The sequence below is a fragment of the Ceratotherium simum genome, chromosome 17 (assembly GCF_057802395.1).
Source record: "Ceratotherium simum simum isolate JZ-2026a chromosome 17, ASM5780239v1, whole genome shotgun sequence".
In the NCBI taxonomy this organism is placed as follows: domain Eukaryota; kingdom Metazoa; phylum Chordata; class Mammalia; order Perissodactyla; family Rhinocerotidae; genus Ceratotherium; species Ceratotherium simum.
In genome coordinates, this window is record NC_141916.1 from 22755001 (window position 1) to 22768837 (window position 13837).

General features: G+C 36.9%; 1 protein-coding gene across 2 annotated transcripts in view; it reads right to left on the reverse strand.

Moving 5' to 3' along the window:
- ARID2 (AT-rich interaction domain 2) overlaps positions 1-13837 on the reverse strand; it is a 159359-nt gene that overhangs the window by 1397 nt on the left and 144125 nt on the right. For both annotated transcript variants that reach the window (XM_087442525.1, XM_004428922.2), the window contains 5 exons: positions 13630-13768; positions 13455-13537; positions 11037-11160; positions 10852-10943; positions 1-202 (listed from right to left, as the gene is read on the reverse strand). The exon at positions 1-202 is cut by the window's left edge and continues 1397 nt beyond it. In XM_087442525.1, the coding sequence (XP_087298651.1) occupies positions 58-202; positions 10852-10943; positions 11037-11160; positions 13455-13537; positions 13630-13768 (583 nt within the window). In that variant the 3' untranslated portion in view covers positions 1-57. The remainder of the gene's footprint in view (positions 203-10851; positions 10944-11036; positions 11161-13454; positions 13538-13629; positions 13769-13837) is intronic.

Sequence of the window (13837 nt, forward strand, 5' to 3'; positions counted from 1 at the left end):
ACAGTATGTGAAATGTATCTGACTTTCGAGTCCCCACTATAGAAGTGGAATTATTTTTCACTGCAGCATTTCTGAGTCTTTTTCTTGTTCTTTACTCTGAACTGTAAAATTAAGTTCATAAAGGCATTTGGCAAGGGTGGAGGAAGCTTCCATGTTACTAATGGCTAGCACTGATAAGTTGTTTTCATGTCTCTTTAACAATCTGGAAAAAAACATACAGAAGTTCGTCAGTATCCAAAGTCACAGTGATGATTCCTTAAGGATTCTGCAAGTTTAAAAACTAAAGTTTTTTGGTGAGGAAGATTGGCCCTGAGCTAACATTTGTGCCAATCTTCTTCTACTTTGTATGTGGGATGCCGCCACAGCATGGCTTGATGAGCAGTGTGTAGGTCCGCGCCCAGGATCCGAACCCGCAAACCGTGGGCTGCCGAAGCGGAGCGTGCAAACCTTAACCACTACACCACCGGGCTGGCCCCCAAAATAAAGTTTTTAAAGAAATAATAGATAGTTCCACACCCAGGAAATGTTAATATAGCATTGCAGGAAGAGAAGGAGGAACCTGGGAAACAACTAGGTTAACCTGTTCAATTTACAGAAGAGTAAACTGAGGCCAACTTGAGGCATCCCAAACTGAAATGACTTTCTAGCCAAATGACTTTCTGCCCATTCTTTCTAGTGGCAGAATCAGGCAACATCATCTGACCATTTGACTTTTCTCCATGGAACCTTCCTAAATACAGGAGACTGCCAGCATAATCTCGTATTCATCTTCATTCATGCTTCTAGAAAATTCAGATCATGTCTCTAAAATAGACTAATTCATAGAATCAAAGAGTGAAATGGTGCTTGCCAAGGGCTGGGGGGAGGTGAAAATGAGGAATTACTAATCAACAGGCATAAAGTTTCAGTTAAGCAAGATGAATAAGCTCTAAAGATCTGCTGTATGACATTGTACCTATAGTCAACAATAATGTATCGTACACTTAAAAATTTGTTAAGAGGGTAGATCTCATGTTAAGTATCCTTGCCATAATAAAAGAGAATTAAATAAAAATTCAGATCATGTCAGCAAACAGCTGGAGAGGAACAAAATGGTTGCTTTTAAAAGATGGCTTGAAAATAAAAATTATATTCTAGGTATGATGAAAATTTCTTTCTCTTCATTAAGTGAAACCAGGCAACATTTAGGTTAACGATCACCTGAATGCCACATTATCCCATAAAAGAAGCTGTTTTTTAAAAATTTATAAACTTAAAAAGAAATTTTCTATACCCCAAATTACAATATTGATGCAGCTGTGTATATAAAGAAGAGATTAGAAAAGTGTGCATGGTCCAGCAAAGAAAAGAGTGATACCGAGAGTTGAGAAGAAAAGTGGGAAATAAGCCAGAAGTGCAAGGATGGATAGATATGTGATGGAGAAAGTATAGTACAATATCAATGGTAAAAGCAAGGTGGGTGGTATATGAGTGTTCACTGCAAAATTAATTCAAGTTTGTCTTATGTGTGAAAATTTTCACATTAAATGTTATGGAAAAAAACCCAACCAGCATGAGATTACCCAAGAACTTCAGTGCCTTCCATTAAAACCATCCTGGGTAAAAAGAACTAAAGGAGAAAAGGAAGGAGATGAAGACTTCTACATTTTGAATGAACACACTGCAAGGAAGCAGTCTATGGGAAAAGGCAGAGAAATTCAAAGCCAAAATTTAACATGCAGGGACTGTAGTCATTTTTACCATAGCAAAACAAAGCAAAGAAGTATAATAACTATTAAAAAAAAATTTGAGGTTGATGACTAAGGAGTTGGGCATCTGTTCATATGTTTTCTGGCTATCTGGATATTTGCTTTTATGTAGTTTCCGTAAGTAGATACTCCACACACCCAAAAGAATGGCTAAAATTAAATATTGAAATCACACTTCCAAATGTTGGCAAGTCTGTGGAGCAACTGAGACTCTCTCATACATTGCTGGAAGGAGTGTAAATTGACAAGACCTCTTTGGAATTGTTTGGCCCCCTGTACTCAAGTTGTAATATCATATGAATCACCAATCCTTTGTAAAAGCTCAATAGAAATATTGTACATAAATGGCCAAAAAAACACGTATAGAATGTCCATAGCAGCATTATTCTTAAAAGCCCCAAATTGGAAACAACCCATATGCCCATCAAAAGTAGAATGGAAACAATCAATCTGAGTCTATACAACAGAATTCCATACTGCAATAATAGAACAGTACTGCTACATGCAACAACACTAATGAATCTCACAAACAAGGCTGAGCAGGAAAAAAAAAGCACAAGAGAAGAAACACTGTATGATTCTACTTATATAAAATTCAAAATCAGGCAGTATTAATCTATGCTGTTACAGATCAGGTTGGCGGTCCACAGAAGGGGATGGGCTGTGGCACTGGTCTCGCTCTATTTCTTAACTTGGATGGTTGGTGATGGGGTGGTTCACTTTGTGATAACTCAATGAGCTTGACACTTCTGTTTTTTATACTTTTCTTTAAGGCATGGTTTACCAAAAGTTTATTTAACAAATTTTAAAGATTTTATTTATTCATTTTTTTCCCCCCAAAGCCCCAGTAGGTAGTTGTATGTCATAGGTTCACATCCTTCTAGTTGCTGTACGTGGGACTCGGCCTCAGGTTGGACGGAGAAGTGGTGCCTTGGGGCATGCCCGGGATCCGAACCCGGGCCGCCAGCATCAGAGTGCGCACACTTAACCGCCAAGCCACGGAGCCGGCCCTATTTAACAAATTTTAAAATGAGCTATGAAATTTCTAATTTTTTTTTTTTTTGGAAAAGAAAATAATAGTCATAAAAAACTTGACAACTTGATTTAAAAATAACTTACAAAGTGAAATCAAATTATTCCCCCTTATAACCAATGAACGTTTTGACAAAGAAAAAAGCCTTTAGTTTCAAAAACTGAACAAATAAAACCATACAATATTTTCCAAACTGATAAACAGTCACATGTTAAAAAGTATTCTTTCTTTTATTTTTAAGTTTCCTGGATAAAACTAAAAAGACTAAATTTAAATCACCAGGATGATTTTAAAGTAACAATTTCATTTTTGATTTAAAGTAATATCTTTTATATTGGGGGATTTTAAAAAATTAAATAAGCACTCACTAGATAAAAAACAAAATATTTCTGTTTTGTTGCATAAAATGATATTCTTTCAACTTCAAATTTCAAAAGTTCCTTTATTTTTTTGATATGTTTAACAAAGGATAAACATTGTGTCACTTTAATGCACTTTATAAAGAAAAATAATTTGTACTAAGTAGCATTAGCAAAAACAATTTAAGACACAAATTAGCTTCTAGGAAAACACTGCGGTTTGAACACAAGTTTATCTCCTTTCCCTCCCCAACTAGTACCAAAATGAGTAACAGAAATTTATTTTCTGGAGAACCAGAACCTCAATCTGAAAGGCAGGATTTACAGAGACACAGACACAGTGAAGGTTAGGGAGTGAGGGTCAATGGGACAAAAAACAGGATCGGGTGACAGTGAACATACTTAACACACTGAGAGCCTCCTGGTCCACCTCCCCCGTTCTGTTTCCAGAACGCTGGACCTCACATTGACTCTCCTCCAAAGGCAAGAAAATCAGAGATTCTTCCCTGGAGAACCAATCTCTCTACAGAGATTGACATTTGAGGGGCTCCTAATACACAAATTGGTTCATCACGGGTCACCCTAAAATGGCAATCTCCAGTGACAAGTGGAGATCATGCACCCAGAGCTTCCAACTAGCTTGCAGGCATTTTTTTTATTTATTTATCTTTATTTATTTATTTTTTTGTGTGTGAGGAAGATCAGCCCTGTGCTAACATCTGTCAATCCTCCTTTTTTTTTTTGCTGAGGAAGACTGGCCCTGGGCTAACATCCGTGCCCATCTTCCTCCACTTTATATGGGACGCCGCCATAGCATGGCTTGCCAAGCAGTGCGTCGGTGCGTGCCTGGGATCCGAACCAGCGAACCCCGGGCCGCCGCAGCAGAGCACACGCACTTAACCGCTTGTGCCACCGGGCCGGCCCTGGCATTTTATTTTTAAAATATAAAATGAAGCCCAAAATCCTCAGATATTCGAGGAATTTCGAGCAATCAGTAGCTACACCAGGAGCAGAAGAAACTTCTAAAATACCAGCATCAATACCCTCAGAGAGAGTACTCAGGCACAGCATTCAACACATGAACAGGATGTGATAAAACAGCAACAACTGGCGACTCAGAAAGAGCTCTTAGAAATTAAAGCAGGAAAGCTGAAGTAAAAATTCAATAGATCTGATGATAAAGTCAAGGAAATTCCCAGAAAATAGATTAAACAAATAAAATGAAAGCTAAGAGAGAAAAGAAAATTAGAGAATCAATCTACAAGGGTTTAGCATCCAAAAAATAGAAGTTCAAAAAATGGGGACTGGAGACAATGGATAGCAGGGTATTATGAAAGGAAACATTCAAGAAAATTTCCCATTACTGAAGGACGTGAATCTCTTGACTGAAAGGAACCACTGAAATGAAATGCCCACTTCAATGACAACAACAACAAAACTCACACCAAGACATACCATCATGAAACTTCAGAATATCAGAAGGTAAAAAAAAAGATCCTAAGAGCTTCCATAGGGGGAAAAACAGATCATATGCAAAGGAATGGGAACCAGAATGTCTCCGGACTTCTCAGCAGCACAGCTGCATGCTAGAAGACATGAGAGCAATTGCTCTCAGATTTTTAAAGGAAAATGCTTTTTCAATCTAGAATTCTCTATCTAGCCAAACTATCAAGAGTAAGGGTAGACTAAAGACATTTTCAGACATGTAGGGTCTTAAAATTATTGGAGGATGTGCTTTAGCATAATGAGGGAGTAAATCAAGTAAAGGAAGTAGGTGTGATTCAACACACAAGGAATTCCCAAGAATGGCTGTGTTCCCAAGAACTAGGCCTAGAAAGCAAGCTGTCTAGACCGCAAAGGGCAGTTTCCAAGGGGAAACGTAAAACTGATAGAGGTTTAACAACTGTGTTTGAGCATTTGAATAGCTTATATATAGGCTTGAAAGATACTGATGGAAATATATGGAAAAAAATCAGCATTAGGCCCATAAAAAGCTAAACAAAAAACAAGGCAATCATTAACCCCTAAAAAACAGAGAGAAAGAAAAATGTAATAATAGTGGCACTGGGCTCACCGTCAATCTGACAACAATATCTGATTTAAGATTTAATAAAAAATTGGGATGTAACAATATTATGAGGAAAGGAAAAGAGGGAGGAAGTTCTTTTTTTTCTCCTAGGAAGACTGGCCCTGAGCTAACATCCGTGCCCATCTTCTTCTACTTTATATGTGGGACGCCTGCCACAGCATGGCTTGATAAGCGGTGCGTAGGTCCGCACCTGGGATGTGAACCTCCAAACCCTGGGCCACCAAAGCAGAGCTCACGAACTTAGCTACAATGCCACCAGACCGGCCCCAGGAAGAGAAGTTTTAAGAGTATTCAATTCTTTAGAAAGAGAGTCAACAGGTAATGTGTAAAACGGGTAAATCAAGAAATAGTAACATAAGCTTATTATTTAGAAATATGGAGGCAAATATCAAAAAATTAGCTCAAACTGTTGAAAGCTCCCCCTTGGAGGGGCGTCAAGAGGTGAAGTAGGGAACTACTACATTTTGTTATAAATTTTTTAGTACATTTAATTTTTTAAAATTTCTTTTTTATAACAGCTTCGTTGAGATTTAATTCCTATACCATATGATTCACCCATTTAAAGGGTACAATTCAGTGGTTTTTAGTATATTCATAGAATTGTGCACCCATCACCACAATCAATTTCAGAATATTTTCATCATCCCCCCAAAAAACAAATACCCATTAGCAATCACTCCCCATCTTTCCCCAAATCCCTCTTTTGTTGTTGCTCTTTTTAGTTTTAAATTGTGGTAAAATATACATAATACAAAATTTACTCTTTTAACCATTTTTTTTTTTTAAAGATTTATTTATTTATTTTCCCCCCAAAGCCCCAGTAGATAGTTGTGTGTCATAGCTGCACATCCTTCTAGTTGCTGTATGTGGGACGCGGCCTCAGCATGGCCGGAGAAGCGGTGCGTCGGTGCTAAGCCACGGGGCCAGCCCTCTTTTAACCATTTTTAAGCATACAGCTCAGTGGCATTAACTACATTCACACAGTTGTGCAACCATCACCACTATCCATCTCCAGAACTTTTTCATCATCCAATAACCAAACTGTGTCCCATTAAACAATAACTCTCCATTCTCTCCCTCCCCCAAGCTCTTGGTAAACACTGCTCTACTTTCTGTCTCCATGTATTTGATTCTTCTAGATACATCATATAAGTGGAATCATACAACATTTGACCTTTTGTGTCTGGCTTATTTCACTTAGCATAATATCCTCAAGATTCATCCATGTTACAGCATGTATCAGAATTTCATTCTTTTTTAAGGCTGAATTATATTCCATTGTGTACATATACACTATATTTTAGCTATCCATTCATCTATTGATGGACACTTGGGTTGCTTTCACTTTTTGACTACTGTGAATAAGGCTGCTATGAACAATGGTGCACAAGTATCTGTCAACTTCCTGCTTTCAATCCTTTTGTGTATATACCCCAGAAGCAGAATTGCTGGATCAAATGGTAATCCTATGTCTAACTTTTGGAGGAACTGCCATACCATTTTCCACAGTGGCTGCACCATTTTATATTTCCATCAGCAATGCAACACAGCTTCCAATTACTCCACATCCATGTCAACACTTAGTTTTCTGTTTTTTGTTTTTTTAAATAACAGCCATCCTCATGAGTATGAAATGGTATCTCATTTTGGCTTTGATTTGCATTTCCCTAATGATTAGTAATATTGGGCATCTTTTCTCATGTGCTTACTGGCCATTTGTTTATCTTTTTTGTCTATTCCAGTCCTTTGCCCATTTTTGATTTGGTTTGTTTGTTTTTTGAAGTTACTTTCAGGAGTTCTTTATATGTTCTGGATAGTAACCTCTTTATCAGATACGTGATTTGCAATGATTTTCTCCCATTCTGTTGGTTGCCTTTTTATTCTGTTGATAGTATCCTTTGATGCACAAGTTTCTAATTCTGATGTAGTTCAATTTGTTTATTTTTTCTTTTGTTGCCTGTACCTCTGGTGTCATATCCAAGAAATCACTGCCGAATCCAATGCCATAAAGCTTTTCCCTTATGTTTTCTTCTTACTTTTTGGTCTTTGATCCATTTTGAGTTAATTTTTGTACACAGTGTTAGGTAAGGGTTCAACTTCATTCTTTTGCATGTGAATATCCAATTTTCCCAACTCTATTTGTTGAAAAGATTGTCTTTTCCTCATTGAATAGACAATTGGCACCCTTAGTGAAAATCATTTGACTATATATATGGGAGAACTTATGTCTGGGCTCTATTCTGTTCCATTGGTTGATATGTCTGTCTTTATGCCAGTACCACACTGTTTTGCTTACTGTAGCTTTGTAGTAAATTTTGAAATCAGGAAGAGTGAGTGCTCCAACTTTGTTCTTCTTTTTCAAGATAGTTTTCCCTTTCAAGATAGGGACCTATTCAGGGTCCCTTGAGATTCCTTATGAATTTTAGAATGGATCTTTCTGTTTCTGCAGAAAATGTCACTGCGATTTCAATAGGGGTTGCAATGAATCTGTAGATTGCTTTGGGTAGTACTGACATTTTAACTACATTAAGTCTTCCAATTCATGAACAAAGGATGTCTTTCCATTTTTTTATGTCTTCTTTAATTTCCTTCAGCAATGTTTTATAAGTTTCAGTGTACAAGTCTTCCACCTCCTTGGTTAATATGATTCCTAAGTATTTTATTCTTTCGATTTATTTTAAGTGGAACTGTTTACTTAATTTCTTTTTTGGAGTGTTCATTATTAGCGTATAGAAAAATACCATTTGATTTTTAAATAAGACCCATTTATTACACTCATAAAAGATATATACATCAAAAGGAGAAGAAATATATTGCAATTCTCCACAGCTCAAGTTTAATCAGAATGGAGATACACTGCATTTAAACATTTTATATTATTCAAACAATCAGATTCTTAATTTCAAATTTAAAAAAGGCTGACATTTCATATTGCTCAGTATACTGTACTGTTAAGAATGAAGGTAAATTTCTATATATCTTCCTATTGACCTGCAATTTTCTTATTGTAAACAGAACTTGCTTTAGTCTAAAAAATCACACCCTGTAACTTATTCCACCAGAGATGAGAAATATCAACAGAGAATTATCTTTTGCAGCTATCTGATTTCCTACACTCTCTTCTTCACATATGCGGGGGTTTTACTAGATTCTCTGTCAGTATTCTTGCTCAAGTGAAACTCTCCACCACTGGAGATAGTCAATAGAGGGTCTATATGGGGATTTCAACCTCAACTGGGAGGGTGAATGGGAAGAATTTAATGGACTGTTTTAATTCTTTCGCTTCTTATTATTCTAAGATCATAGGAACTGAAGATGCCAGAAGACATTTGGAAGGTTTAGAGTTAAATAAAATAACAAAATCAACAACAAAACAAAAACAGTAAAATGAAAACTCGTGGCTCATTAAAATAGATCAGACCTAGCCAAAGTGGCTTTTCTGTAAGCCTAAGAATGTGCAATTTGAATGTGAGGAAAAAGTTATAAAATTACTTTTAGAATTCCAATCGTCTTCACAAATTCCAGATCAAGATTCTAGGAAAAAATGAATTTGTGAGACTTCTTTCCTTCCGTCTTTCTGTCAATCAAATACTTACTGAATCACTATTACATTCCCAACACCGTGCTAGGCACTGAAGACACTAAAATGAAAAATATTCAATCCCTGCCTTCAAAGATCTCACCATCTAAGGTGAGATGCAATGTGTAGGGTGGAAAAGAGTATCTCCTGCAACCTAGGTCAGGGGTAGGGTAGTGAGGAAGATGTCAGGAGAGGAAGAGGTAACCCCAGGGCTGAATCTTGAAGGATGAATAGGAAGTGGAGATTATCTATGATGTATTTGTGCACTGTGCTAGGTGTTCAGGTAACAAAGATTAATCAGAGAAAGTCTGCACACAGGTCAGTAGAGGAAAAAAGCCATATAAAAGCTATTTACAAAACAATAAGATTAAATGTTGTATGATAGACATTATAAAAAGAGAGCAGAACCAAGTCGGTGGGGAAGGGGAACACAGCATAGGAAAGGAGGCACACAGAAGCTAATGTCTGAGCTGAATCCTCAAGGGTTTCAGACAGTCAGTAGGCCAACAACACAGGGAGAAGGCATTCCAGGCATGGAGAACAGTACGAGAATTGGCACAAAGGTACAAAACAAAAGTGCAACTTGAGAGAGCCTAGCACGATTAGGAATCCACATGTGGTTTAGTCCGGCTGAAATTGAAAGGTAGGCTATGAACCAAAAAGAGGGGTGGGGAGAGAAATACAGTGAGAAAGGGAGGAAGCAACCACGTTATGAATGAAGCAGGGAGACGCTGGTCTTCTCATATGGTTACTAAACCTTCACATTTCTTTTTTTCTGAAAAACTTTGATTATTTTTTTGTGTTAAGAATTTTTTTATTCATCTCTGAGAAAACTTGATACACTAAATATAGTAACTTTTGTCACTGCAAATACTTTTTTTAATTTTAGTTTTAAGTTTTATTCATCTTTAATTTGCAGAAGTTTTAAAATTTGATATAGTCAAATTCACTGCTTTTTTTTCTTTTGTAATTGATACCACTGTTTCTATGCTTGGAAAATCCAACTGGAAGGTTATTGCAAGAATTATCATAAAATTGTGTTAGGTAACACAAGGTGAAATGTGGGGAGGAGAACTAAGGTAGATTCAAGACATATTTAGGAGATGGGATTAACAGTATGTGAGGGGAGAGACTCAGAGAGAAAGCCACTATCTGGAAGGAAAGATGCCTCAGACGATAACTTCTCAACGAAGGAGCCTGAGATGGGTCAGTTGAAGATGTAGGAGGAACACTAGAAAATTAGCTTCAAGCCTCAAGGGAGACAAGGTCCAAAAGGCATCAACAGGACATTCCATATCTGCTCTCTCAAGGATTAGTTATCGTTTCTAGTTTCTATAGATCTACAAAATTCTGAGTTTTCTCTTGCTTGCTTAAGGCCATTAGAAAGTAACTTTTAGGGCCAGCCCAATGGCTTAGCGGTTAAGTGCGCGCGCTCCGCTGCTGGGGGCCCGGGTTCGGATCCCGGGTGCGCACCGACGCACCGCTTCTCCGGCCATGCTGGGGCCACGTCCCACATGCAGCAACTAGAAGGAGGTGCAGCTGTGATATACAACTATCTACTGGGGCTTTGGGGGAAAAAATAAATAAAATTAAAAAAAAAAAAAAGAAAGTAACTTTTAAAACTTCAGAGTGTTACAGTGAATCTTAGTAATATCTATGAGTTTGATGGTTTCATTAAAATGCCAATTATCAAACTGAATTCCATTCTAATTCCACACGATTCAAATGACCAATTCATCTTTCCCCTCAATAAACTCCTAAGTTTTCTCTTTAGTAGATCTACTTTTTGCTCTAAAATCTATGGCTAGCAAGAAAATTAACCTAATAAAACAAGTTAGAAAACGTTTTGGTTGTTTCAGCTTCTCTCTACTCTTTCAGCTTTTAAGAGATCATGATGCCTTGACCTTGGGATAAGCTTTTGGACATATTCACAAAACTGATAAGAAAAACACTGAATAAAATACAGATATCTAATCCTATTAATTTCTATGTAAAAGTAAATAATCTAAATTCACTTTGGCTATGGAAAACAGATTACTCACCTGCGACCACATTCTGAATATTTACCAATATTTTTTAATATTAAGGCAGCTGTTAGTCGGATGTGTTTAGTTATTGGTCCCTCTTTTTCATCCTTAAAAAGAATGGAAAAGAAAAGAAAAAGAATAAAGATCTAAATCATACAGTGCTCACAACTTTACAGATAAGGCTTTCAAGGCTTGCTTACTGTAAAATCTCGAAAGACAAGGTTTCTTGATCCTCTCCTAAGGGCCATAAGGGCAGCACTGGGATGATTCACAATGGCCTTCTGTGCTCTCGGAGTTGAGCTTGTGCCCCCTACAGCTGGCTGCCTAAAACGATCAGAGAAAGAAAGAGACTGTTAACAGGATGCTGCAGACAGACTGACAATGATGACCAACTTGCCAACCCCTAAGGTGTTTACTTTGAAACTTTGGATACAGGATGAATAAAAGTTTCCATGGTCTAGCATTAATGTTTATTCTTTGTGTCAGCCTTGGCAAAGGCTCTGAGTATTAAGGTGCAGTTTCAAGTATTTTATTTTCCAATCTATCAATTTTAAAGCAAACAACAGATGTTCCCGTGTAGTCCATCTTTAAAGTTACTGTGTTGGTAAACATGCAATCAAAATAAATAAACAGTATCAAAGTTGCGGAGTTCCCATTTTTGAATGCAATGTGAAGAACTAAATAGTCTACAATTTGAGTTGCAAATTATTTTCGCTAAAGGGTACCTAAAAGAAAAATAATATTACGTAAGAATGTTTTGGTACAGGTATAGGTCACCCAGGAAAAGATAACTTAATATGATAATAATATGAAATCATGCTAAATACTACATTTCAAACTGTTATTTTGTTATCTAATCTTATTTTTCACCATTATGAATAATTTCAATCAATCCTTTCAGTATAGTTCTGCTGTCCTTTATGAAAGATATAGAATGGAGGAACTGCAGAGACAAATTTTATATAAAATCAGATTCAAACTACTCTAGATTTCCTTGGCCAAGCAGAAAAACTGCATCAATTTCTGTTGTATTCTGACGAGGCAACAGTGGAAAGAGCACTGACTCGCATGTGAGGAACCTTATCTCTTTCTGACACTGTAACTACCTGCGTGACTTTGAATATTTCAGTTTGCCCCTCTGTGCTTCAGGTTTCACATCTGTAAAGTGGGGATATATCTGGCACTTTTTTTACATAAGTAAACTAATTCTGAATACTAAATAACGTAAAAGCAATCTTTAAATTGTAAACCAGTTTATATCTATATCTATATATAGATGTCTACAGATATTTACATATAGATATAAACAGTTATTAGATTCTATGTATGTGACAAAGATTTCTGATTGATTGCAACTGATATACTAAATATCTCTTCCTCCAAACTGGAGCAAAACCAAATATAGTCCAATATATTCTTATAAGCTACAAATTAAATACAGTGAAAATTATAGATAAAGATATTTGGCAGAAAAATGACTTTTCATTGCCTTTAGGATAAAATCCAAACTCGTGATCATGGCTTAGGAGACCCCTTGCTCTTCACTCCTCATTCCTTGGGTCCCAGTGTGGATGCACTTTCAACCAGAAAGCCTTCCCTGGTCTCCTAGACTGACTGAGGTGGGCTCTCACAGCGTCTTGTGCATATCTTCATTTTAGTACTTCGTACGCTGTACAGTAAGAATTACATATACCTCTCACTGGATCTCCAGACACTTAAGAACGGCAAAATTACCTTGGTCATATGTATCTCATGTTATACCTCATGTTATGCCTAGCACATAATAGATGCTCACTAAATAGTAATGGAATGAATAAAGCATGTAAGCAGCTTCTGCATTCCCACTTCTAGCTCTCCTTCTAGAATTTCAGCTCTGTGAGGTTATAGACTACATCTTAGTCTTAAAATTCCCTATGTCTGGCACAATGCCCAGTACATAACAGTATCTCAATAAATGGTGACAAATTAATTTATTTTCACATTTTGAGAGTTAAAAATATTATGTAGGTCACAGAATCTACAACTAAAGTCCTCAGTTAGAAACAGAACAGGAGACTCTGTAAATCTAATAGGATCTTACAGGAATCTACAACCAACTCAGAACTTGATTACATGCATTATAAGTATGTGTTCATGAAATAATAGGTAAATGAATAACCATATGGTAAATGTGACATTTATGCTCTTATACAGGACCCTCACATGCTACCTTGGCCTCCCCTCGGAGGAGTAGTTGTAAGAAGAAATCTCTTTGCCATTATCAAATACATGTTCCAATACTCTCTCAAAGAAGAACCATTTATACATTTCCAGTTTACAAAGTATTTCTCATACATCATCTATCATTACTTCCAGTGACTTCTCTACAAAGTAGAATCAAAATGTTAGAGCTACAAGGTACTTACAGACCATGTGGTCCGGCCAATATGAAAAGTGATGCCTAGAGAATTTAGGCAATTTGAATAGGATCACACAGCCAGCTAATGGTAGAGCTGGACCAGAACCCAGGTTTCCTGTCTCCCAATACGCTAAGTTGCCTTTCATTGTTAACATGTTTTGCCTAGTGTCCTGATTTTTCTTTGTGTAGGTATAGAAGGAAGTAAAGTAATGTTCCTTACTTGGTAGATTTTTGACTTCCCGCTTGTCCTGGTTCATCTTGTTTTAATCCTGCAAGCAGGGCATCCTTTGAACAGTGCTTATCCTTTTTTGAGAAAGAGGAAGTAAAAGAATATGCGTCAAGATCTTTAACACGACCAGAGGAGCTACTGACCAAATAGTATTAAGAAAATGTACCTGTAAATGGGTAATAAAAGAAAACCTCTGTCGCTGAAAAGGCTCACAACCTTCCCAAAGACATTGCCCTGGATATACATCTTTTCCTCCATGTTCAGTCGCTGCATGGTAGAAAACCTGTGAGGGTGTCTGAAACCACCTACAAAAAATAAAAGTAGTACAAATTTTCTGACACTTGGATATATCTTTTAAAATACAAAACCTGCTC